This window comes from Chaetura pelagica, unplaced genomic scaffold, assembly GCF_000747805.2.
Source record: "Chaetura pelagica isolate M959 unplaced genomic scaffold, ChaPel_1.0 scaffold10, whole genome shotgun sequence".
In the NCBI taxonomy this organism is placed as follows: domain Eukaryota; kingdom Metazoa; phylum Chordata; class Aves; order Apodiformes; family Apodidae; genus Chaetura; species Chaetura pelagica.
Window position 1 is genome coordinate 8,106,566 of NW_009952263.1, and position 27,518 is coordinate 8,134,083.

The following is a 27,518-nucleotide window of genomic DNA, read 5'->3' on the forward strand; positions in this document are numbered from 1 at the left end:
TTCCTGCTGCCACCTCCAGGGGTAGCTTGTGCTGTGCTCCAGGCGAGGGATGGTTAGTTTACGTAATCTGTAGTAATTATTTCTCACTCTGAAGTTTTGGTACTTGCTGAATTTCTTTTAAAAGTTTATATGATTTAGATAATGTAAATTGAAAAATAGCAGGCTAATAAGAAAAAGAAATGTAATTACAAGCCTGTAATTCCAGATGAGTCTTCAGCATCACAAATCACAGTTGAACAAAGTATCCAGACACCTAATTGTGAATTCAGTTCCTCCTAATAATATATTAATCCCATTCTGCCTGTCCTCAGCACAGAAGAACATTGGGTATCATTACTGATTACGTTTGCAAAGCAGCCAGCTAATGGAAAAGGGATGAAAATATTCTCTTGACCCCATGCAATGAAGGTATCATTGGCATAAAGGTTAAATTCAAATCTAGAGTTCATTGTTAGTTGAGATTGATACTGGAAAAATATTTTTAAAAGCAAGATTGTGGCCCTTTTCATTCCATTGGATTTTTGAGCATTCAGAAAGTGGATACTTATTGATTACCAAATATATAAATATCTTTCACTTCTTCCCTTATAGTGCTGGATACAATTTTCCTTCTAGGTTCTTTCAAGCCCAAAAGGCTTGTGGTGTAAGTGCTCCTTTACCACAAGGACATGTTAGAAGACCAGTTAGAAGGTGAAGTTCTGCCCAAACTGTGATCAGCTATGTAAAGAGTTTCCAGATTACTGTTTGCTTGTAAGAGTTGATACTTCTGCAGTATTTGCTGTAACACGATCAGAATTTCCACAGTCACCAAATAAGCCCTAAAGAAATGATCTCTGTATTTACAATTATGTATTAACTATGTCTAGAAAACTAGTATGCTTTTTCAGAAGGAAAAATAAGTTGTCCTTAGTGACATCAAAACTGAATAAAAATGAAAGAAATAAAATACAGATTAACAACTTTATTTTTAAAAAATATGAATATACCTATTAAGTAATTGAGAAGTTTCACTGGCAGTATGAACATATGCTCCCACACCAGCAGAATGATGCTGTCAGTGTGAAATACCAGAAATAAAATGGGGTTGATTGTTTATTTTATTTCAGCTTTCAATGTTACCAGTTTTAAAAACAATTTTGCACGGGTCCGAACGCAGTTTATGATGCTGTGGTGACTCCTTTCTTTTTTTTGCCTGCTCTTACTCCACTCTCTTACAGCGCCCTTTGTGTTGGAGGCAGAGGGTCTTCCAAGCCGAGAACCCCCAGAACGGCAGCTCCTGGCGGGGTGAGGTGTGTTCGCTGGGGACCCTAACGCTGTTGTTTGTTCCCCAGGCGAGGCGGGGCCGCCGGGCCCCGGGCACCGTCCCGCTGCCCTCCCGGGTACCGCGGCCGCTCCCGCAGCCCTGCCCGCCGGCTGCGCGGCCCCCCCCGCAGGTTTGTCCGCGCCTGGTGTCTCCGTTCATTGTCCATCCACCGAGTGGCACTGTTGTGTCGGGAGAGGACGGGCGGCTTCGCTCCACCGCTGCCTGGCTGCCTTGCCCGTGGCCCTGCAGTGACATTAAAAGCCCTGCGTTTGCTTTGTGCCTCGTAGTCCATTTCGCACGTTGTCATGTGGGGCGATTGGGTCATCAGTGTCTCTGTTGGTTGTGTTACTTCTCCTAGGAAGACAGGGAGAGAGAGTTGGGGTTGCTCAGGCTGGAGAAGAGACTCCGAGGAGACTTTTTAGCACCTTCCAGCCCACGGGAAAGCTGGGAGGGGCTTTTTACAAGAGCTCGTTGGGTATGGGCTGGGGAGAACGTTTTCAAATTGCAAAAGGGTAGATTTATATTAGATATTAGGAACAAGTTCTTTCCTGTGGGGGTGGTAAGACACTGGAAGAGGTTTTCCAGGGGAGTTGTGGATGCCTCCTTCCTGGAAGTGTTCAAGGGCAGGTTGGATGGGACTTCGAGCATCCTAGGCAAGTGGGAGGTGTCCCTGCCCGTGGCAGGGTGTTGGAAATTGATGAACTTTAAGTTTCCTTCCAAAATAAACCTAGACTCTGTGATTCTGTGATACTTCCCTATTGTTTGAGGCAGGTATTTTGAGTTGAACATCTACCTTAATGCACTCGACTGAAGAGGAGCTTACCTCCCTCGGCCTGATATAATAAGCATTCAGATTTGTGTGATGAGATGGTTTGAATAAATTTTCAAAGTACTGGAAGCCTTTGTTCCAATTTCAGTGTGGGAGAAAAAGGGAAACTAATTTATCCGCAGTTTAAAAGTTTTATAAAACTCGCATCATTCCTTTTGCAAATTTTAATACTCTACATCCTGACTATGGCAAATGCAAAGTAATAGATGAGCACATGTGAATGGTTTTGAATTATATATCATGCCTTCCTTCTGTTCTTCTTGGTATCTTTGTCCTTACTCTCCTTATAGCTATGAAAGCTGTTCTTTTCCTCTGTAGGAGCCAAATAGAATGAACCATGAGTTTTGTATGCCTTTTGTGCATCTTCCTATGACTTCTTCTCTGTTGTAGTAGAGACCTTCAAAGTGCATTATTATCTCCCTTATAACTTAGCTCAAACTTGCATCTTGCTTTTCTTGCCTTTTAAGTCTTCTCCGCTCTTCTCATCATCACCTTTCACTTTATTACAAGTCCTTTTTATTAATCACATTATATTTAAAATTTCCTTCTTTCAAGGCACTGCGTGTCTCCACCCTCTGCCCTGCCAGCAATACTAACAATTTAGTCCTTTTTCCCACTACCACATCCATGTGTTTTCCAAATGTTTGTGAGACAGCTCGTTTGTATCCCTGGGGCCAGCCCCAGGGTCTTTAGCAACAAGCATGTAGTGAGCCAATTGGAAGTCAGCACATGGAAGTAACACTACTTCTTTCTGCCTCAGAAGTGGATATATTTTTAGTTCATTAAATCCTGTGCATCATTACAGTGAACTATTTATGCGTTTTAGTGTTCATATATATAATTTTTCAGACATCCTGCACAGTAATGTGTTCTGACTCCTGCTTACTTCAGGGATCCTTAGCTACTTGTTCTGTGTGCCTTATGAGCATTTGATTTCCATGCGTGGAGTTTCTTCACCCTGTTTCCTATAGGGCTTAGGACCTTCTGGTATACAAGTAGATAATCAGAGATTAGATTTCTCTGCTCTTCTTTTAAGGAGGCATAATGTATTTATCTGAGATTGATAGAATGGGCAAAGGAAAATGGGACTTGGATTCAGTGATTCAGACATTATTGTAATCCTTCCAACATCTGAAATCTCTGCATTGGTGCTACAACATTATTTTTAAAAGTTCCATGAAGGTTATTAATGCCTCAGAAGTCAGTGCACACATCTGAAAGGCTTCTAAAACATCATGGTGTCTTCAGTTAACTGCTCTTGCAGAAGGTCCACTAAACTTCTGTGTTAGGAAAATGCCAGGTGGCTTTTCTTTTACATTACGCAAAATATTTATGATTGGTGTGTCTTGTCTTTCAGCTTTCTTATTTTACAGTTGTAAAAGTGACAGCTCCTCTGGAAATTGGAAAAGCCTATTACAATCCAAGAACTCTGCTTTATGACTTGCAACACGCTGTTGTTATTCATAAGTCCTGTTCTTTCTGTCTTCTTAATCACATCCCCAAATAATCCACAGTCACAGTGGTGTTCATGGGGCTGGAGCCAGAATAAAAATTTAGTGTTTGCTGATGGTAATTTTCTCATATTCGCTTGTTCAGGCAGAAGGATTGGGGGCATCCTAAGTTTTCTTCTTAGCTGGGTATAAAGCATGCACGAAGAGTATTTTTATCACTTCTGTTTTACTGAATCTCTATCTTAGTTTCATTACATGCAAGTAGCTGCATGTTCCATTCCTCTGAACTGTGATCCATCTTTTGAAGTGTAGCTGTTTTGTAAGCAAAGTAGTGGCCATAGAGATGGTTCTCTGTCTTTTCAATGTCATATTTTGGACTTTTTTCCTTGGAGCTGAAAGGCAAACACAGGTTCCTCAAATACGTCCATCTCTCAATGTTATTTATTCAATTTTACCACGTTCTGCTGATTTGCAGGTGTAGTGGGTTAACATAGGCCATCCAATGGAGGAGTATGTGAAAAACATCAATTGCTCATTGTTTTGTTGGTTTTTTTGTTGTTGGGTTTCTTTTAATCTTGATTCTGTGTAGAAGATATCTTCTAAATACTACAATGAGAAAGAGAACCCATTTAGTCTGATTTATACATTATAAAATATTTTTTCATTATAGTTTACTCTCTCCACTAGATGGATTTTTTTATGTTTACCATTTAAATGGGCTGCTCTGGCTTAGCTTTGTGAATTTCTTTTATAAATGCTTTGTTTATTAAAATACGTAATTTCACCTGTTCCTAAACTATTTTTAAGTTCTATGTACTGTAAAACCACACCTACATTGTAAATTGCCACTATAAAATGCATAAAAGGTCCCCTCCTTAAATAAAGGCAACTGTAAGGATAATGGTGTTTCCATGTGACATGATTTTATCCTAAAATTAGAAATCTGAAAACTTCATATGACTGGATTATGCCTGTTTGCTGTGCAGTGTTTTCTCCTTTTCCACCTCTGGAATTATTTACAGAAGTAGAGATTCATGTGCACCTGATTAATGCATATCCCATTTCTCTATAAAGAAGGCAAAAGTTAAGCAAGATCTACAGTCTCCATCTCCTGCACTTAAAGGAGGCTGCTCAGACTAAGTGGTAGGTGATAAGTGACTAGAGGAGGGCTGGGAAGAAGCAGTAATAATGCAATTGAATTAAGTTGGTGGAAAGAAAAGAATATATAGAGGAAAATGTTGGAATAAGAAAATTGTAGAAGCAGAAGCAGCAACGAGGAGGGATTTGAAGAGGAGGAGGAAGACAGGAAGGTCCACAGGAGTATGAGAAGCAGGACATAAAATGTAGGAGAGTCATGGGAAAGATGAGCAAAATAAGGCAGCAGAGAATGAAGAAGAAGATGCAAAGCAGTTTATATGCCAGATTTCTTCCAGGAAACACTGAGAATCTTGGATTTTGTCCTTTTTGGTCTGTTTTGTCACATCTTTTTATTCTTTGCTTGTTCAATCTCTTTACTTTTAATATGCTTCTTGTTAATAGGACATTCTAAATAGATCTGTATTTATTCCCTTAAGAAAATGGGGCTTGCTGGTTTCATGGTGCTGCAGCTGTGCAATATATGCTGTGTAGGTCAAACACTGAGGACAACTTGGCTCCAGCTTTGTGTCCACCCAGCAAGTAGCCAAGCACAGCACTGCTGACTTCACGCAGTGATGTCAGGACAGTTATTGTTCTAAATCTTAAGAGTCTGAATGAAGATGGCTCTATATGAGTAGATTTTGCTAGTTGTTGCCTTTAGTTGAAAATGTTTCATCTCAACAGAGGGCTGGTCTCCTTTTGTATCTGCATATTAATTTCTTTCTGTGTTTTCTGCAGCCTTTTCTGTCTCTATTTCATTTCTTTGTCTTTTAGTTTTATTTCTCTGGAAACCTGTATCATGGAGGAAGATCACAGTGCTTGATGAAGGGGAGACTAACCCACTCCAGAAAAGGAGTTAGTTTTGTATTTTTAGAATATGTGGTGCATCCACAATGACAAAATACAAAATAGATTGCAAGATCCATGCAATACTGTGTGACATCTCTGTGAGTAAAACTGGTGAAAAGGGTTGGAGCAGCTCAGAGCAAAGAAGGATAAACCACTGTAGTCTGCAAGGAAGGTGGTTTCAAATTCTGTCAGAACCTTGCAAAGGAGATGAAGCTGCACCTGTGATACTGAATTAGTTTTGGTGGATCACGTTTGATGCTATAGAAGGTAGCAGGAAAACACACCCAAAAAAAGGAAGAGGGAGAACATAGACTCAACAGAATAGCCAACAAAACTAGAAAAGAGGAGAATTCTGGAGCTGTAGTTTTACATGCTATTTTACTTTTTTCAGAAAGGAAAATACTAGAAATGCATTGTGTTGTGCTGGGTTGACTTCCTCATAAATCTAACTGCAGGGTTTTTTAAAATTAACATCTGTCCTAATGCAGTGTTTTCTTAATGAAAGTTTATGTAAACTGACATCTTAATTGCTTTTTTCTTCTGGAGCTAATTGAAGTAAAGTTTTAAGTTCAATATTTCAAAACACTTTGTGGACTTTAAGTGCAAGAAATGGTCCTTCTCGAGGACTGCCAGACTGCACACTGTGTCATGGAGAAGCAGCCCAGGCACTTAGCCAGATGTCTTTGCTAAGAGAGTGGACAACACTAGGTTCTTTTGAAAGGCTGCATGAAATGAAAATAAATAACTATTGAGTAAACTTCATCAAAATGTTTTCTTAGGTAGCAATGGCCTGAATGTTTGAAACATGAGAACTTACATTCCTTCCGGAAATTAACTTTTTCCTATTGTAGGTCTAGATATAGTCATCTAGATCCACAGTGTCTAACTCATTCTTGGAATCTGACATTCTTAGTTTCTTTGCCAAGTTTTATAGTTTTATTGAGAGAAAAAGGATTTCCCTTCCAGTCTTGAGGACATCAGGGGTTTTTTTAATTACAAAATCATCCATTTTCTCATTATGCCGCACAAAGATGATCCTCAATCTATGGACATGATAAGAGTATACATACTCAGATCATCTTTTATGTACATATATATATGTGTACATATATGTTGTTTATCGTATATGTATACTCACTATATGTGATGTGTTTGTGTATATATCTATATATACATTAAGATTCAGTATCTTTCTGTGATACAAAACTTGAGTTCCGTGTATGTCAGAAGAGTCCTTCAGTCTCACAATGCATGCTGACACACTTCAGCATTTCATTCTGTGTTGGGCTATCTGTGAATCTCAGTGAATGTCAGTTAAGACAAGGAAATACTTACAGGGAGAAGAGACTGCCCATTGATTAATTCTTTTGTTACTTTGTGTTTGCTTTACAGGCCAAAGCTCAAAAAACATCAGCTCATCCCCAAGCATAGAGAGCTTGTGTGGAGGACGTGAATTTACAGGATCTCCACCTCTGTCTGCATCAAAAAAGGATTCCTTTTTCAGTACAATCTCCCGCTCCCGTTCCCAAAGCAAAACTATGAGCAGAAAAGAATCGGTGAGTTCTTTAACTTTTTTAGCTGTTTTAATGTCACACTGCATTACTTGTTAGAGCCCATAATTTCTCTCATTCATTAAACACTTGCACTTCAGAACATTTCCCTAAGCACACATTAACAACAAAAGCAGAAATAAGCAGTTTCAACTGTTTCCATTGAGTAAAATCTCCATTATGTCTTCCATCACATAATGCTACCTGAAATGAAACTGTGAAGGTGCCTGTTACCCCTGAGAAGGGAGATAATGCTGGTAAATGTATTTTCTTTGTTAGACTTTTGTTGTAATCCTGAGGGTAATAAACAGTTCAGTGGGGAGCATGAATGCTCAGCAGATCCAAACATGTCCATCTGTTGTCCCTGAAATTCCTTAATACATCAGAGGTTTCCCAGTGACCGTAGCATCTGTAGTCTGCAGTCACAGTTCTATTTCTTGCACGCCCTGACCTTCCATTTGCCCACAAGATACTATTATTTAAACAGATCATTTTCATCCAAGAAAATCAGCTCTTACCATGGGTGTGTTCCAAAGAAATTCTTGTCTCATCAAAGATATTTTAGGAGCACTGCTTTGGTAAACTCATATGTCATGGAATGGGGGGATTTGTTTTTATTTTATATACACATTTCCCATTGTTTTTCTGCTGATTACTAACCAGCTGTGTAGTAGATAGAAGAAGTTTGTCAGGTGAAGGCACAGTGATTTTCTCTATTCCAGTTTCACAAATGTGTGCTTATCTAACTTCCTGTTGATTTCAATAAATCGGAGCTGCAGTAGCAGTATTTCTGTATCGCAGCATTCTTCAGGTGTTCAGAGGTGAACTGTGTGCAGAAGTTCAATCTGAACATGTCAGCGTTTTTGTCTTTAACAGCAGAATCTTTATTAAGTCACATCATATTTTAAATTTGATACTTAAAATGTTCCAATGAAATGCACAACTTTGTTCAGTTTTTGTTTACTGAGAGGATTTAATTCTTCCACATGCTTTAATTTTGCCTAAAGAAAAGCGGCTTTTTGTGGTTAGTCAACAAGAATCTATAATTTTGGTTTGTGTCCATCTAAGACTTTGAATTGAATTCAAACAAATTCAACAAACTAATATCTTGTCCTCATGAGTTTAAGAAAAATAAATATACCAATATTTAATTTTTCTTTTTATGTGGTTTAACAAAATTCATTTACAATGATTTTTTGGGCCAGAACGTGAGATTTTGCACTAGCGGAGTTTAAGAATAGTTCCTCCTTAGTTCTCTAATAGGCAACACAGAAGAATTTCCTTTATAACATTTGTACTCAGTTAGAATCCATTAATGATTAACATGGTTTTCAGGGGACAAAAAATCCCAAATTTGTGATATTTTATTGATGCTTTTTTCAGGGATTTTGGCCAAAGAAGCATTCATTGGAAAAGATTTGTACTCCTTATGGTTATTTTCAGCAGATTTGTAATTGCAAGAAACTGAGCAGAGCATAAATTTTCAAAATAATTCTTTGAACTGTGACACATACTTTATATTGCATCATTTTATGATTAAACAGTTAGAAAAAGTTTCAGGGTACCAAACTCTTATTTCCTTATGTTCTCTTTTTGCCTAACCTTTAACATAGGGAAAAGGAATTAGTAGGAGCTCCAAGAGGAAAGGGTTTGTTTAAATCTCTTCTCTGTTACTCAAGACGATGTTTAGTTTTTGTTTTCCCGTGAATTTCATGATACCTGGTTTTCCATGTAAAAAAGAGAACATGAGGTCCCAAAATAGTTGCATCAGATTACTCCAGTCTCGTAGTTGCTTCATATCCAGCAGTTTTCTGGATGCAAAAAACAACCTGAAAACATAATGGGTTCACATGTTTGTTTTATTTCTAAAGCCAAACTGGTTTACATTTTTATGTTTGTCTCTAATAACTATACAATTATGTTGTTAAGGATTGGGAAAATTACCTTTGTTGGAACGTGGCCACACATGAATCACTTTATAAAAAGATGCTTTTTAAATCAAGCTTTTTAAATCAATCATTCTTTGTGTAACGAATGAAAGAGAATCCATTTCCCCTTCATCTTTGTATTTCTGATTAATGCCCTCTCCAAGCAAAGTGGAAATGGCACACAGACATAAAAATACATCCTTCAGCATGGAATTAAAAAAAAGTTATTTTTATAGACCTGAGAGCATTACTGTAACATTTACAGAATCATAGAATCTCCATCCTTGCAGATATTCAAAAGCCATCTGGACATAATCCTGGTGACCCTGTTTGAGTAGGGGGTTGGACAAGATGACCTTCAGAGGTTTCTCCAACCTCCGCCACTCTGATTCTGTGACAGGATAAGCTGGAACATAACGTGTCCAAATGCTTTCTTTCCTAAAGCCTTTCCTAAATCTGGACTTTCTCTGGAAGAGCAGTAATCAAAATTGATCAAAGCCTTTCCTAAATCTGGAAAGATTTCTCTTTCTCTGGAAGAGCAGTAATCAAAATTGATAATCAACTTGATTTATTGCCTCCAGGAATAGGATGTGTGCATTTCTCATATTAAGGACTTCTTAAGCTAGTAACATTTGCATTATATTTAGTCTTCTAGAGGTTTTTTTCCTCTCAAATGCCAAGATCAATGGAATTACTTTTTTACTGGTGTTGTCAGAAACAGATGGCCCCTGTTTTATTTAGTTAAGGAAGTGAACCTACAGCCTCAGGGCTGAATGCACGGTATCAGATCATGTTTTGGCAACCCATGGGAGCCTGATGTTTTTCATGTTACTGCTGAGTGGCACTCCATGGTATATTACCTGAGGCCCACCAAATGTGTTTGACTGTGCTCACCAGTGAGATGGTTCTCTACCTCTTTATATATTTTGTGGCTTTCTGGCAGGAATAACAGATTGCCATTTTTGGAGCTGTCTTCTCATGAACAAGAGTGGGAACATTTAATATATAATGCCCTCCAGTGCTCATTATCTTCTGGCTGATCAGCCTTGCCTGGAACAAAGTACAAGAAAATTTCCTCTCATAGCCTGCCTACTGCCCTCTGCTTTTTGGCAGAGTTGGGAAATGGGGTCCATTTGTGGTCCATTTATTTCTCATTATGTTTTAGTTTTATCTCCAGCAACTGTTAAGGATGTTACCACTCTTTCTGGCAAACAGCAAAGTTGCTTAGATGTTAATCTGGGCAAATATGGTTGGCTGGTCTCACTTTCTGGAGAATATTCTGTAAATTGCTTTCAGCCATAGACGTGTGCCAGAGAGGGAACTTTGAGTCGAACAATATGAACATTTTAAAACTTTCACTAAACAAAAGCAGGAGAAAGGTGGTTTTGATGGGAAAGAAAGGTTTTATTTGAAAAAAATAATGTATTTTAATAATTCACAGTGATTTCTACATAAGGTGTTTCAAATTAAGAGAAATCTAAGTATCTATTTGGAAAATATATGAGTTTAAAAGTTCCTGAGAAGGAACTATTTCTCAGGAAAACCTGGAGAAGTTTTTTGGATTTGTTGGGGGTTTTTTTAATAATTTACAAATGGTCAATCAGAATCCTCGTTTCTTAGCAAAAAAAATCCTGACACAAGAGTGTCATGCATCATGCTGGTTTTGATTGCATAGACTTTTTAATTAAATCAAATTTGACAACATATGTCCCCACAAGCAGGTAAAAACAACTGTTACTGTCTATGATGTTTGACTGATCTGAAGTTGTGAATACCTCTACAGGTTAGAAAATTAACATATGCCATTATTTGCAAGTAAATGGGCATCTGCTCTACTGATTTAGGAGCCTGATATCAAGCATACAAGCTTGAGAGTTTTGCTCAAGTAAAAGTAGTGTAAAAAATCAAAGAGATAATAAAATAAATACCAGACAACCACACACACACACACACAAAAAAAAAAGTCATGCATGCCAAAATTCCTTTGAAGAACAGCATGCCTTTTGTGCATGGTACACAACTTGGAGACTTCTTTAATTCCCATTTATCTCTTCCATGACTATTTTTTTTAAATCTTTTGAAAGGTTTTGAGCAAAAGAGTTGTCAGTCCATGTTTACCCATGCCAAACATTTATTTGGAAATACAAATGCTGTGATGAAATGTCTTTTTTTTTAGTTAAGCATCATAAAATGTGCCTAGAATAAGTTAGCGTCTGTGTACAACAGCCAGTTGATTGCCTGATCAATGTGTTGGATTTGTTAGGCCTAAAGTTAAAGATACAACAATTGTTCACAGTGCCATTAAGTTTTGTGAACTTCAGTGCCTTAACATTGAAGAGGAGTTAGTAGTATAAGGCATTTCTGATCTGATAGACACCTGAAAACTGCAAGTTATGTAGTACTTCGGTGCTTGTCTAATTTTAGGGACAGATGAAAAGAATATTAAATCTGAGATGCTGCCAGTTCTATGAACACAGTTTGTAGAAAAACCTCTGAGATTTTTTGGAGGAGTGATTCTTTTCTCCATTGCCTTCCTCAGGCTCTCACGACACCCTGTAATTCAAGTGAAAGAGCAGAAAACAATACAAGGAAAAATAAGTTGCCTTTTAGAGTTTTTTTTATTATAAATACTTGCAAGTTTCATATAATTTAGTAAAACGACAGCTGTGTGCATGAGTGGCAGCTTTGAATCCTAATGCTCCTTATCTTTTTTGGAGTGATTCATTTCAGGGAAGAGAAGCTGTACTGTGATAAAAACAGGAAGTTAATTGCTTAGAAAAAAGATGAATAAAACCCCAAGTGGCTCTGCAGCGCTTTTTCTGTCATATTATGAGCAATAAACATGTGTACAGAGCAGATCTGTGGGGCCATTTGGAAGATTTTTAAAATGTCAATGTAAACTGTTGTCTTTCTCTGGTACAAGCGATTCCGATACGTGCAGCTGAATTATACTTGCCAGTAACTTCTGCACAGAAGCAAATTGGAATGATGTCATCGAAGGAAGGCAGTAAGAACTTTTAAAATTATTGGGCAGCCATTTAAATCTGTCATTAAAAAATACCAAAATCATGAATGAATGAGCCCATCGGCAATGTCTATACAAGGATCAAAGTGACTTAGGAGCCAAGAAGTGTGATCCCTCACACCACAGCAATCCTGTTGCCAGCAACAGGTACAGGACTTTCTCTGTGCAGCCTCTTTCCATACATTAAACATGAACTTGATGTTTCAGCATCCCTGTGGCAAAGGAAAGTACATCTGAGGATCTATGTTGGTGGTTTGAGCTGCCTTTTTTTCCTTTTCAGCGGAAATCTCATCTTTCTCTTCTAACATAACACCACAAAATTACTGTCCATATCTGAGAATAGCTGAGAGACCTGCATTGAACTCTCAACAAAAACATGGATGTGGTTGAGAAACATCTCTCTAAGTCAGGCTATTGTTTTAGTTGGGTTTTTTTTAGCAGCAGAAGGGTTTTCTGTGTTTGGGATATATTTTTTCCCACTGAAATAAATTGTAGGTATGTGTTTAATAGCTTGATTCTTATTTTTTCTGTGTTTGGTGAAGTCAAATCATTCCCTATAAAAGCAACAAAACTAGGTTTCCATTCTTATAATAATGTAGCATAAATGGTGTATGTTTACAGTCCCTGTATAATCACTATTCTTAAGTTTTACTCTCCTTATGCTCTGAACAATGTAATCAGAGATTATAAAAACCCTAAATAGTAAGATTCTGCTCTGATCTGCATCTTCCGTCATGTTAGGAATCGTATCAAAGGTCAAATACGTCCAGCCTGAACAGAGAAGGGGTTAGTGAAACCTTTTTGCAACTAATGCTTAAAAAAAATTGAACTGAGTATGAATGTAACAAATTGAAGCATGAAGGATAGATTTTAATAATTGCATCATATCTATATATTAATAATTCTATATCCATATGCATTCAAGAGTACTTACTGTGTTGCTTCACAGAGCTTGAGAATCATAAAGTGCTGGGTTTTTTTTCCTCTAATCACATTTCTCTTACATTTGTCTTAGTGGACTTAGGCACTTTTAAAGGCAACAATGTGTGTACCAGATAGGCAGAAGGCCCATCTGGTGTGATGCTGAAACATAGTGGAGGAAATGGGTTCTGATTCATGTGTGTTTATTTATAGTTATTTCCAAAATACATACAGTCATACTTACATACAGTCAAAATACTTACATACATACAGTCATAAATTAATATCTCCGTTTTATTATTTAGGAAGAAATATTCCCATATGATTCAGTCAACAATGTCAACAGCAGCACTGAGAGAAACCTTTTATCAGCATTTCTGTTCAAAGGCATAATTTCTATTACCCTACAGCTCTTTTTGTTCTTATCTATTCCCTTACCAAGTGCAATCCTACCCATTTTCTCAGTTGTTTGGTGCCTACCCACCCTCCATCATTTATAGACAATTTTCTGCATTCCTTAGATCTTCCAGCTTTTTATATGTTTTGTTTTTAAACTGCGTCTCAGCAGTCCCAGGTGGATTTGTGCAGGCAGCAGGTATATAAGTCCCACTTATCATGTGTCTGCTTGAAAAGGAGATTTCGTGCCATCCCTACTTTCTTTGTCTCTAGGCAAGAGCTTTCTCCATTATTCATGTTTATCCTTCTCCATCTTCCTGCTAAGGGGAGATTATGTGAGCATAGGAGTTTGGTGTTTTTAAGAGGAAAATAGAGCCAAGTTAGAAGAAAAGAAATTCTATTTGTGCTTCAGTAGCACTGTTGCTGGTTTCTAGCTCTGCAGCAGTGAGGCTGATGCACCTGGAAACTGTTCCATTAATAGGTTCAACAGTGGGAGCTGCTTTGGAAAACATCCAAGCCCGTGGTCCTTTGCCACTAACATCTCCAGGCAAGGGGGGACATGGAAAACTAAGTTGACTCCAACAGTGCGACACTGGCAAATTGACTTTGAGCTGTTTAAGATGGAAATTCAACAGCAGGACTTGGTGTTTAGAAGCTGTGAGAGATAATTTAAGCTATTTTCAGATTTTTAATTGAAAGGAAATGGATCCATCAGGGGGCTAGGGAGATCCTTGGAGGCTCCATCTTTCACTTTTCCAAATGTCTCTATATGTAAATATTTGTAGCTTTGTTTTAAGAGACAATAGTTCAAATAAATAGATAATTATACAGCACTACAATGAAACAGATATTTTGCCTCCAAGTCACTCATCTTCTTAGAGATTATAAATAAATATTTATTATAAATAAAGGAATAGTGTGATCCTGCCTCTCTGCTCGGCCTTGGTGAGGCCATATCTCAAGCACTGTGTGCAGTTTTGGGCTCTGCAAATAGGAAGGACATTGAGGTGCTGGAGAGGCTGCAGAGAAGGACAGCTAGGCTGATTAGGGGTCTGGAGAACAGGTCTTATGAGGAGAGGCTGAGGGAGCTGGGGCTGTTCAGCCTGGAGAAGAGAAGGCTGAGGGGAGACCTCATTGCTCTCTACAGCTACCTGAAAGGAGGTTGTGGTGAGGTGGGTGTTGGCCTCTTCTCCCTGGTGACCAGCAATAGGATAAGAGGAAATGGGGTCAAGCCAGGGGGGGTTCAGATTGAATATTAGGAAGGAGATAAGTACAGAAAGGCTGAAAATTTTACTTATTAATTTACTCCTTTACCAATAATCTATTGGTTCCATTTCCATGTGCATAGCTTGGTAAATCATTATGTGATGCCATCCCTTTCTGTGTTGTTACTAAAAGCACACAGAAGTCAGGATTGCACTAGTGCCCAAAAATATGTGCCTTTGCAGGTGAATGCCTCCTAGCATTTTACTTTATTGCTTTATTGACAAATTTGTCTTGGTCTCATCCTGGCTGAACATTTTTATCTGTATTGTAAAAATCCTTTCTTGTTTTCAATCAGAGCCCTGCAAAACTAATAATTTTTTTAATTTATTTTAATTTTTTTTGCAGTGTTGGTATATAACCTGTTTTAGCTTGTGTCCTAGAAGTCACAATGGATATTTTCTTGACCTTACTTTCGCCTTTCATTTTCTTTTCATTTTTCTCAGTTCTATTCCCTACCCCTTTCAGAGGGCTCACAGAGACATATCTTCACTATTGCTTATGCAGTGGCTGTTCTCTTTCAGGTTTTAAAGTAGATAATTCTTCTGAATTAACTTACTTGAGCAGACAAGGTTGCATCATTCCCTGAAATGTTTTAATTGGACAGAACTGTGTTTTGAAACTAGACTTCTAGTACTACTTTCTATCTAATTTGTTTCTGTTTGCTCCTATGTCCCCTGGTGGATTTTGAGACATACAGTACTACCAGAAAGAGAAATTCAGTGCTGGAAACAAGTCAAAGCAATGACATTCCTATTTAAGCTACCTTATACCATCCTGGGATTGTAGAAACAGTCTGAATTCAAGTAGTGCAAAATAAAAAACTGAGTCAAGTTCACTGTGCATGCAGTCCAGTAGAGCAAAATAGATGTTCCTAGGATTTATCTGAAAGTACTGTGCTTAAAAAGTTTAACTTCGCTGAAAGTTTATTGAAAATAATAAAAACCTGGCAGTTGTGAAGATGTGAAGAACACACAACATAAGCAAGGTGTATACGGGAATGTATTAAACACGAGGATGTTCCAGCTATCAGAGGGACACAGAAATACTGTCAAGTAATGGTTCAGCACAGGAAATCAGTACATAACCCCTACTTCTGCAGGAATTCATACCCAAAGGCAGTATCTGACCTTCTTTGCCTTCTCCCAGTGTAATATATTAATATCTGAAATAACTCCAGTTTGTCAAAACATTTCACAAGTAGCAACATCCTCAATGTTGAAGTGATGATGTATATTCCCCTCCTGACTCTGATAGGCTTGGTGAACTTCCATCTTACCATTTTGTAGCCTCTTCCATGTAAAATACACTTTCTCTAAACATCTGCAAAGCAAATACTTCATGGAAACTCTCCTAAAAATTCCACTTTTCCATTGACACCACTTTGATTGCTAACATTCTGAATTCATGTCTGTAAGACTGACTAATACAGCCATATTGTTTCCGTGTCCTCCCCATATGTGTGCCTGGAGCCATCTGTTGTCTCTTGGCTTACCCTGTTCCCTCCTTTAGAGAAGCAGCAATTCTTTCTTTATGTTTGTATGGCACCCAGCAGAGTGAGGTCTTGGTCCTGACGAGGGCCCATGAGTGATACAATTAAAGAATAGATAAGTTACATTATTAAATTAAGTAAATATTGTTTTTTTAAATAAACCCTGTGTGTAATTAATTGCTCAAAACCAGTGGTTTCTGGTTGAAATGTCAGCATAGACTATTCTATGGCTGGCATCAGAAAAATTATGGGGGTGTCAACCAACATTCAGCTGTCAGGGATTCAAGATTAAAAGGTTAAATCTTGTATTTAATTGTTAGATTCAAAAATGAAAGCTAAATAAATTCTTACCAAATGGTTTACTCCAGGGAAATTTGCATAAAATTAAATGAGAAAGCAATTTAGTCCATCCATCTGAATCCTATTTGACATGTAAAATGGTACCAATATCCAAAAGGTATACACTGTGTATATTTTATAAATAAGCCTTAAGTACTGGTAAGACTCTTAGCATGTCCCTGGCTTCAGGATTTCCATGTATCAATCTAATTTTTCCCATTATTTTCCTCTTAATGTTTTCATACCTCATCAGAATTACTTTTAAATTCACCTTGTCAATTTGCCAAGAGCTCAGGGGATGTTCCCTTAGTGCTGTTACTGTGAATACTAAAATAATTGAAAATGTGACTGGACAAATTAATATCGGGAAAGTAGCTATTAACTACCAAAAAAAATCAAACTCACCTCTGGTTCAATAAATCCCTGATCTGCAAATCTCTGTTGTCTGGGAGAGTATTCTGGGCATTACCTTTACATGTTTGTATCATGACATACTCTTTTCATTACACTTTACCCAACCCATCATTGACCAGGATCGGACAAGACATCAAGAAGATTGTTCCTCCAGCACAGTTCTGTCTCTTTTTATGATTTCAATTGCAGCACTATTGCTTAAAGACCTCACATGCCTTTAAATACTCTTCTCTTTGAAAGTAGTTTATTTTCTGCTGCACTTAACACCTGGTAGAGTGGCCACCGTATTGATTGATATTCAGGATTCAGCTTTAAGATAAATGGAGTATTGCCATTTTTAGTGTTCATGTATGAAGTGGTTGGACATACATTGTTGTAAGCCTTTCACAACAGAGTTTACTCTTTCTTGCGTTTCCCCATGAGTAGAACAGACAAAAATACAATCTTTCTTTCATTTTCTTAACAGTAAGACTGAAAACTAAATGTTAATATGCAAGAAAGATGTTATAGTCCTGATTTTTTGAGATCATATTCCCTGTTTTCCATACTTCTGAGTTAAGGTACATGTCATGTATTTGGGAGAAAATTTGTTTAAGCTGATAAAAACAAGGTTGAGAAAGAGCAGCTTCTTCCAAAATTATATTCCTTCAGACCTTGGCTGGGATAGGGTGCTAACTTCCATGCCTAAAAACCCTATCAGAGCTTTTAAAACTATGAGCTGTAAAAGTACAGGATTACGATGTCAGAACTGTAAAACTTTCTGTACTCTGTTCTTGAAGGTGCTGACCGCTTTCAGTTAGTCACAGCTGTTTTTCTGAAGCAGTAAGATTTGATGAAAAATGGGGACTGATGGAGGCATTGCTGATCTCATTATGAGCTCAGAAGGAAGGATATAAAATATTTATTTCCCTAGCTGTCTTTGTACAGGTGAGAAGATAGATGAAAGGAAAGGTAATAAAAAGGGAAGAGCCAGCTTTGGACAAATGAAGAGCACCAGAACTGTATAGATTGAGGAAAAAATAGCTAAGAAATGGCAAATAATTAATCATAAAGGAATTAGTTTTCATGGCAGAAGAAAGAAAGGAAGTCTAACAATGTAAGCAAAGTTCTGGATGTGGATAAGAAGACAAATATGAGAAACATAAATGTAACTTACGTTTTTTGCAGATTCAATCTTGCCACAACAAGGAAAATAGTTGGAGATGTGCATATGGAGGCACTCAAATACAGTCTTGCTTTGGCTGGACTAAAATAATAAAAGCTAAATAAATACTATCCTGCTTTATATTGTTAGTGAAATATAAATCAATGTGGCATCACAAATAATCTGCTTTAGTTTTATTCTCATACTCAATTCAAGATGTTACTGATTATTTGTAAGGCTTTACATCATCTGAAATGTTGACAGTGTGGAAAAGTTTTTTGAGGACTCTGTAACTAAATTTTCAGAAAGTATTATTAAGTTGTTTTTCTGCAAAAGTGCATCATTAAATTTGCACATCTTGGTCTCCCATGCCTGATGCAGTAATTCTTTGTTTGATTTGCTGCTCGATTTGATTTTCTTCCTCATAGTGCAGCTCCCAATATTAGAAAATGTTGAGCTTCTATGCTTTATAGGACATGTTTGGTAAGTTGACATTGTTTTCTTATTTTGGTTAGTTATTTAAACGATTTTTATTTTGTGGTCAGCTGGTTAACCTTTGAGAACTGTGGCTGAATGAGTTTGAATCACTGTTCACATGTTTCTGGTACTGTGTGTGTCAGATCAGCTGAAAGGTTGGTTTCTCAAGGAAGCACAGACATAATGTTTTTCTCTTGACTTCAGTTTGGCCTGTTCAAAAAAGTCTGTTCATGCATAAGAGAGATGAAATCAGCACTGCTATTTGTTCACAAAATAAAAATGGTATCCAGGGTACTCACTTTCTCAGCACAGTGAAACACCAAAGTTGGCACTTAGAGAAAAGGGCAGTGAATACTGTCTGGACAAGAATTGAGAGCATCTGCACAATGCTGGCTATAAATCAGTTGTTTCATTTATTACTGCTGAAGAGTTTAGCTTTAGATTACTTTAAAAAATTGTCCTTTTTCTTGAGGGGCTTTGTGGTTTTGCTGCTTACCTTTATAAAATATTAAAACATTCATAACTTACAAAACAGTTTTAGAAAAATACTGTGAAAAGATTAAGTGGTAGAAGTGCTGATTAGAATAGACCTCTGCTCAAGTTGCTGCTTAAAGCAGGACAATCAGTAACAGTGGATCAGGTCACTGACTTCAAATAGATACTCTACCATTTCTATGAGTAACCTCTTCCAGTGCTGCACTGCTCTTCTAATGAAGAATATTTTGTAATGAACAACTGAACCTTCTGAGGCATAATTTTGGGCCATAGTCCTTTCTTTGTCATCTGCTACTGCTGGGAAGAGTTTTATTACATCATCTTTGTAGCTCCAAGTAGTTGCAGACTCCTAGCAGATCTCCTTTGGCTCCTCTTCACCAAAATAAGCAAGCCCAGCTTCCTCAGCCTGGTCTATAGACCTGTAACCATCATAGTAGCACTGCCGTGAACCCTCTCCAGTTTCTCAACATCCTTCTTGAAGGGGAGGCGCAAAACATTATTCAAGGTGAGGGCTCACAAGCACTGAGTAAAGGTGGGTAATGACTCTCCTGGATCTGCTGACCACATTCCTCCTAATGTAGCCCAGTGCACTGTTTACATTAATCATGGTAAGAGAACTTTGTTAGTTTATAAACAACTCAGCAGTCACTGTAGCCTCCAGTTCCTTTTCAGCAGGCCTGAAACAGCAAGTTCCTTCCTTGGCTGTGCCGGTGCATTGACATTTTTCTCCTCAGGCATATAGTTTTGCACTTACTGTTGTTTCTGAAACAAAAACTGCAAAAAAAAAGGTTTCTTTTGCCTAATCTTCCAGTGTCTCATGGTGTTTCTGAATTGAAGTTCTACAAATCAGCACACGAGCAGCACCTCCTGATTTGGCATCATGAAAAATCTAGCAAGTGTACATCCTGTCTCCTCATATGGGCTGTTGATGAAAATACAGAACAGTATCTTCATAGCACTCCATTGATTACCATCCTCATTTCCAACCTCTAACTGGACATCAACCAGTTGACTCTACTCTTTGAACTTGGGAGTCTGAAAAATGTTCAGCCCCCCTACAGTCCTTTCATTGAGTACATACTTCATCTTATTATAAATGATGCTTTTGAAAGTAACTGTCAAAAGCCTAACTAAAGCAAAAATATATTGTGTTTGCTTCTCTCCCTTCATCTGCATGGCCAGTCATTTCGTCATAGTGAGCAACTAGATTGGTCAAGCATAATTTTCTCTTGGTAAATCCTTGTTGACTTTTCTTTATTATTGTCTTGTCCTTTACATGTTGGAAATTGATTCCCAGAGGACATACTCCACGATTTTTCCAAGGACTAAGGTGAGACCAGCTACTTCCTTCTCACTTTCTTTACTGTGGTTGTAAAATGAATCTTTATCCAGTCATCAGGGATGTCCTCTGATAGCAATGATTTTTCACTAATGATAGCCAGTGGTTTTGCAATCACATTGTCAGCTTTTTCAGTAACCATGGGTGTGTGCCATGTGGTCGCATGTATTTGAACCCATACTGCTTCCTCAGGCATTTGCTGACCTATTGCACCATCAGCCCCCCCCGCCCCTTAACCATCCCTCTCCTTCCTAAACTGTACACGCAGAGACCTGGGAGCAGACTTGGCCTAAAAAGCAAGAGGGAAAAGTGGTATTGAGTGCTGCAGCCTTTTCTGTATAATCTGTCATTATCTCAGCTAGTGAGCAATACACCTACATTTTCTTTGAACCTTCTTTTGCTGTTCTCATACTTGTAAAATTCCTTCTTGCTACCCTTTGAAGTCTTTGATTAATTTTAGCTCCAGCTGGGCTTTGTCCTTCCTAGTTTTGTTCCTGTGCCCAAACAATGGTTGTGTGCTTGTCCTTGATTTCCTGACATTGTTTCCACATATGTGCTCTCCATTTCCACCATTTCCATCTCCATATGTGCTTTTCCCATTTTAGTTCATTAAGAATCTCCTTACTCAGCCAAGTGGACCTTCTGCGTACCTTGTCCGTATGTGCTGCTTCCTCATGTATTTCTGAGTTAGGTCCCTGCTCTGTGACAGACAACTCCTCCCCACTAGATTAGCAAGTCTGTTCACAAATATGTTCTTCCCTTTCTTTGCCAGGTCAGCCTATTCTCTAAGTTGTCTTTCCTCATCAAGTTGGATGGCACAAGCAAAACCATGAAAGCTCAGCTAGTGCCACCAAGTATGTAAATATATGTGGTCTACTGGATATATCTGCTGCTATCCAAGTTTTTCATTTTTGCTGTAGGATTAAAGAAAAACACCACCAGGAATCCTCCCCCCTTCACACTTGCTCAGAAGCCCTGCAGTCACTTTTGAACTAAAATGGTTTCACATCACCATGTCATTCCTATATGCATGAATAAGCAGAAAGAAAATCATAACAGTAGATGACCCCACACAGCCTTTTGGCAACGCCGTAAGTTGAGGCTCCATGCAAGCAAGAAACCTCCCTCATTGGTGAGTTTGTCTGGAAGAGTCATCAACCACTCACTATCACTCATCACTTTCTCTTGATAGTGCTCTGATTGAGTGTCCAATCTGGAGTCTTCCTCTGAGGGAGCTTGTTCGTCCCCTCTGCTGTCTGGACCCAGCACTACTGGGCAGACCTCCTGCTGAGTGCCTGTCTTCTTCCCACTGTGTCTTGCCTCGGTTGCATCTTCCCTATCTGTGGCTTAGGCTTTTACACCTTGAAAGATCCTGTCAACCACCTGTTTGTCACCCCTGATGCAATAAAACACACTTGCCTCTTCTTGCAGCTCCTCACTTGCAGCTGTGGCAGCAAACAACAGAGCAAACATCCCTCTGGGGAGGTGATCCTCGGGGGTTCATCTGCCCAGAGGTTGCCACAGCACTGCTGGGGTTGTATCTTGTATCATGTCTTGTATCATGTCGTCCCCATCTGAGGTTTGTCTTCTTATGCAGACGGCCCATCTGGGTCTCTCATTTGTCAAATGGCAAGTTAACCGCCTTGCTCATTTGCACGTCCTGCTGGCAGTGCTCATTGGTGTCCTTACTGAGGGTGCTAGGTAAGTAAGGAATTCCAAGTGCAGTGACTCAGCCTTGTGCAAGATTTCCCACCTGACAGGAAAACTCCTGCACTGTCAATGAGTTCCCAGCCACTCATTGTGAGGGCTGAGTCTGCTGAATGGTTCCGCTGCCCATGCTGGGTACTAACAAGGTGAAGAACGGTGGAAGCCTCACTTCCCAAATGAAGAGGTACTGTTGTACAGTTGAAAAGGTTCATTTCAGAACCTGCCCAAGTGGAAAGAGCTGACCAAAAGCATTTTTAAATCGATTTACTGCAGTTCTGATCCATGAATAAGAAAAAATAGTCCTGGAAACGTAGAACTATTTATTGCCAGAAGTTAAATTTGCTTATTCACTTGTAGGTAACAATCTGGGTTTAAATTACTGGCTGATGACTTTAGAATGTGATTATGTTATTTGATAGTAAGAATACTCAAGTATTGCTGCCTTTCCCCTATCTTACAGCTGTATTTGCAGTACACTGACAATTTAAAATTATGGTAGATCATTTCTTGCAATCACTAGCTGTATGTACTAGGAAAAGGTCTTCTGAAGGGACATCACTTGAATAGAAACAGCAATGCTGATAGACCTGTACAGGCTGTGACAGAACCAAAGACTTTGAAAGAGATTCATCTTTCAGCAACTATAAATTGGCAATAGAAAATCAATCCCACGAGGTTTAAGTGGTGAAACTATAAGGCTGAGTAAAGTAAGGTGAAGGTATATTAATGTAAGGAAACAGCAAAGGGAAATGTTTCATGTCTGTAGATTGGAAGTGTGAGGAAAAACTGTGCAGGGAAAAAGTGATATTGGTAGATTTTCAAAAATGCTGCTGTAAAATTTATTTTTGTTTGTCAATTCCTTTTGGATAGCACAAAGTTTCCTTTGGTTGGCTTCTACCTTTAAACCATGATTGATTCATTTGAAACTTAATTCACACTGTAATGTTCAGCAATCTCCATCAAACAAGAGTATGATAGAACTGCAGAACTCCTAAGAAAAACAGGAGGCTAAAAAGTTGGTTTGCCCCTATATACTTGAATTCAATTGCATACTTAAACAAAAAACTGCCTAATTCTGTGTTTGACTAAGCTTTGAAGGCTTTTTTTCTAAAGGAATGGTGAATTTTCTGTGCAGTACAGTCTTAAAAGTCAAGACTGGATGCATTTGTAAATAGCAAAGAAAGGAGTTCCCTGATAAATTCTTAGCTGAGGTAGTTCCCATTGCTTATATAGGGCATGTGGCTAGATAATAATACTTCTCCTGGGCCTTAAAATCAATAATAATTTATTATTCATACTTCAAATTACTCTTGATGCATATTTATTAAATGTAACTTAATAATTTAGAATAACTGCTTTCTAGTATGCAAGTTGAAAATTGTTTTCACCTAAACATTATGTAAATCATTGTGTGGAACTGCAATTGCATGGGCAGGTTTTTTATGCAGATGGAGCATGATGTGTTACACACATAAACAACCCAAAATATATGGCAGTAATGCATCCTTGAGGTATAGTAAAGTTCTGATGAAATACATGCCTTGAAATTTAAAAAAAAATAATATTTTTTCTGAGGTTTCAAATAAATTGTTGTGGAAATAACTCCACCAGAAAAGAGAATTTTCTCATTTGGTGAGTTTTTTTCAGCCGTTGTTGTGTACTGTGTTTGCACAATCAAAACCAGGTATGTAATCTGTAAAAGAAATATTAATTGTTAAACTTTTTTGGATCATTTACATTTAGGAGGCAAAAGGGTAGTATTAATAAACCACAAATGACATTTATGCCATGAATTTATTTTGATAAATACAGATGGAAGATTATTCTCTTTATTTCCAAACTTTTCTCAAGAAAAACAGAATAGGAAAAATTAGGAGATGTCTAAACGTGTCAAGTCTTAGCTTCCCAACTTTACTGTCTATCATAAATAGGTGGGTTTTAATGCTGATAACCTCTTAATTGCAGGAGGAGGAATTGGAGGCCCAGATTTCATTTCTACAAGGACAACTAAACGACTTGGAAGCCATGTGCAAATATTGTGCAAAGATGATGAACACGCACCTTGGTAAGTGCAGTACCCTGTACCTGTAAATCTTTGCACAGGCTCTTTTCATGTTTGTATTAGAACTAAAATAGTATTTATGTAGTGCAGTGCATATTGTTCTATAAGCTATGAAGAAGACTGAACTGATGGTACCCAGTTGTCGTGTCAGATGCTGCCAACCATGGTATCTTTATACTGTCATATTTTGAAGCTTGGGATTGTGATGCCCACTGATGATGCTAAAAAAAATCCAAAGTCATTTTGGCACAGATGCCCTTTGTCTGTTCCTAAGATTTCTTGTATTATAAGAGACATGCTGGAGCTCACAGCATGTGAGCTTACACTTTTTAAGCCTTTTTGCAGTTCATCAGTCCCAGAATTGATACCTGATGCACATGCAGTGACAGTTGTATAAAATTCATATGCTTTCCAGTTTGTAAAATTGTGTTGCTATAGGCTGACTAGCTTCTAGTATTTTGCTCGTATCAGGAAAGTATAGTAAGGTAGAATTCCATACATTGGAAATGGAATCAGCACACACAACCTGCAGTCTAAAATTCAACTTAAATATTGCCAAATCAAAGAAAATAAACCAAGAAGCCTCAGTCAGTTCACGTGTGAACATGCTTACCTACGCTTTATTAAAAGCAGCATTTTTAAACTCCGTTGAATTGAACTCCAAAGTTTGTATATTTAGTTATATGAAAAAACACCATTGCTGAGAAATCAGGGCACAAGTGCAATAATTTTGAGGTATATTTATAGCCTGCAACATCTAAGCAAAATAAATTAAAGTTGAATATTTCAGTGGGTAAAGCAAGATAAGATACCTAAGTTTGCCAGGTCAAAAAGATCAGATGTGAAAGCCATACTATTCTTGAATTTTCTTTTATGTCTTTTAGTAGCTAGTGTTGTGAGCCTAGGAAAAGCTGTGACTATGGTGTTATTTGAATATTGGAATCACAGCCTTCAAAAGCCAAGTGTAAACTCTAACCACAACAGCTTTAGTTTGGTATATTGTATTGCTTCTGCGAGGGTACATGAGCCATGGTGAGACTAGAAGCAAGCAAACGGAATGAATTTTTAGCTACTGAAATGATGGGGACAAGATTAGTATGTCAAGGAAAAAAGCTGAAGTTTTTTCATTTAGTAAAGAAGACAAGGGAGTGTTTAGCAGAGGTATCAGTTCAAGTAAATGCATTTCACCAGCTGTGGCTCTAGACTGGAGAGCAGAATAAACCCAGACAAAGATAATTGAACTGGTCTGCCTCACTGTGCTGGACCTGTGACATGAAAGCAGAAGATTGGTGATGATATCAGGATGTTAAATGTATTTTCCCAAATATATTAGAAACAAAAACATGTAGGGCCAGCATTCGCCCAAGGGCATCATGGAGCTGTTTGTGACCCTTACAGGACAAGGAGGGACATCTTCTATGCAGCTTTGACTGCGGGGTTGCACTGGGTGCATCGTGGCACCCCCACAGTGCTCTCAGAGCCTTCCAGCCTAGTTTTGTCTAAGTCCCACTCCCTGTACTTCTTAACAATATCCTTGCTTGTCTTGTCAACATCAAGGGCTATTAACTTTGTAAATTTGGGTTACACTAATGCTTTTAAATCCTATAGAGATTAACAGATATGCACGATAAACAGAGCAAAAGAGAGACTGAGATAGCACCAACCTTCACAGCTTCTGTGCTTGTAGGAAACTGATGAGTTTAAGTATCCCTAAATCAGCCAGCAGATGTCCATGGGAAGGTAGGAAAAAACCCACAAGGATTCTTGCTAGTCTGAGCTGTTTAAAATCCCTTCTGTCCTGAAATCTGTCCATCACATTCATCCTGGGGATCTGAGTTGTACATGCCTAAGAAAATGGATTCTCTATAGCATCACAGAACACACCCTGAGGATTATCCCCAGTGTCTGTCCTACTGCTCGGGGCTTCAAGGATGGCAGCAAAATGAAATGCAGAGCACACCTGTCATTTCTGGGTTAAGGGAAAAGTTAGCAGAGGCTGCTACTGCTTCTGGTCTGATTCTCCCCCAGGTATCTCTTACTCATGAAAATTGCTTCATTTCAGACACAACAGAGCAGATAATGATGAGTTATATCACTCCTCTTGTAACCTGTCAGGACACTTAACTTCAAGGATATTACTTCTTCCTGTGAGGCTGAATTTTTCTGGCTTCATCACCTAGCTTTTGGCTCTTACAGTGTTCTTAACAGCAAGTTTGAAAATCCTCATTCAACTTACCTGTACACAGGGATTAAGTAATCTCTCAACACTGTCTTTACTAGGTAGAACACTCTCAGATTAGTTTTATAGGGCTTGCTTTTTAGACCAAATAATTTTTGTGGCCTTTCTTTGAATTCTTCAGGGTTTTCATATGCCTTTTGAAGTGAGCTAATCACTTAAGTATGTGCTGTACCAGCACTGGGCTCAGCAAAGTGGTTACTTAGCAAAGGAAAGGTCATCTCTCTACTCCCATGTGGCATTCCTCTTTTTAAGCATTTACAGTGTGGCATCACAGTGCTCTTTGATACAGTTGTATGTTGAGGTGATGAGCCATTATGACCTTTAAAATTTGGTCAATCACAGCTTTCTAAACACAGCATTTTATCCTGTAGGTAAAATCAGTAAATGTTTATTTCCATTTCCATGTGTCCTCTGCATTTGCTTATATTAAAATTCACTTCTTGTCATTTGGCCTTTTAGCTGAATAAATCAGATAACTCTGCAATGTACTTTGTTTTCTTCTACCACTTTAACTGCAGACTTAGCCATCATACATTTAATAGTTGTCTAAATTATTGATAAAAGCATATGGATATGTAAAATTTCAGAAGCCTTCCAGACCTAATGCCTTTAACAAAGAGTTAGACAACCTTTTGAAGACTTGTCAATTAACCATTTTTAGTCTAAGGCCTGCCTTTTAAATTTGGTAGTTTAAGATTCTTATTTTTTTAAAAAAATGTTTTTTTAGATTGGCATTTTGAACAGGTTTTTCAGACACTGTTACTCAACCAGTACTATTTTTCCCTGTATTGACTGCATTATTATAGAATCATAGAGTGGTTAAGGTTAGAAGGGACCTTAAAGATCATCAGGTTCCAAACACCCTGCTATGAGCAGTGTCTCCCACTGGACCAAGTTGCACAAAGCCTCATCCAACCTGGCCTGAAACACCTCCAGGGAGGGGCTTCCGCAGCCTCCCCAGGCAACCTGTTCTAGCACTTTATTACCTTCACAGTGAAGAATTTGTTCCTGATGTCCAACGTGAATCTACCCTCTTTCAGTTTAAAACCATTACCCCTTGTCCTGCTTCTGCCTTCTCTGGTGAAAAGTCCCTCTCCAGCTTTCCTGTAGCGCATTCAGGAGCTGAAAGGCTGCTACTAGGTCTTCCCAAGACTTCTC

General features: G+C 38.2%; 1 protein-coding gene across 1 annotated transcript in view; it reads left to right on the plus strand.

Moving 5' to 3' along the window:
* Positions 1–27,518, plus strand: part of TBC1D5 (TBC1 domain family, member 5) — a 190,943-nt gene that overhangs the window by 143,424 nt on the left and 20,001 nt on the right. Inside the window, exons 16-17 of the mRNA XM_010007533.1 lie at positions 6,962–7,125; positions 24,025–24,124. Of these exons, the coding sequence (XP_010005835.1) occupies positions 6,962–7,125; positions 24,025–24,124 (264 nt within the window). The remainder of the gene's footprint in view (positions 1–6,961; positions 7,126–24,024; positions 24,125–27,518) is intronic.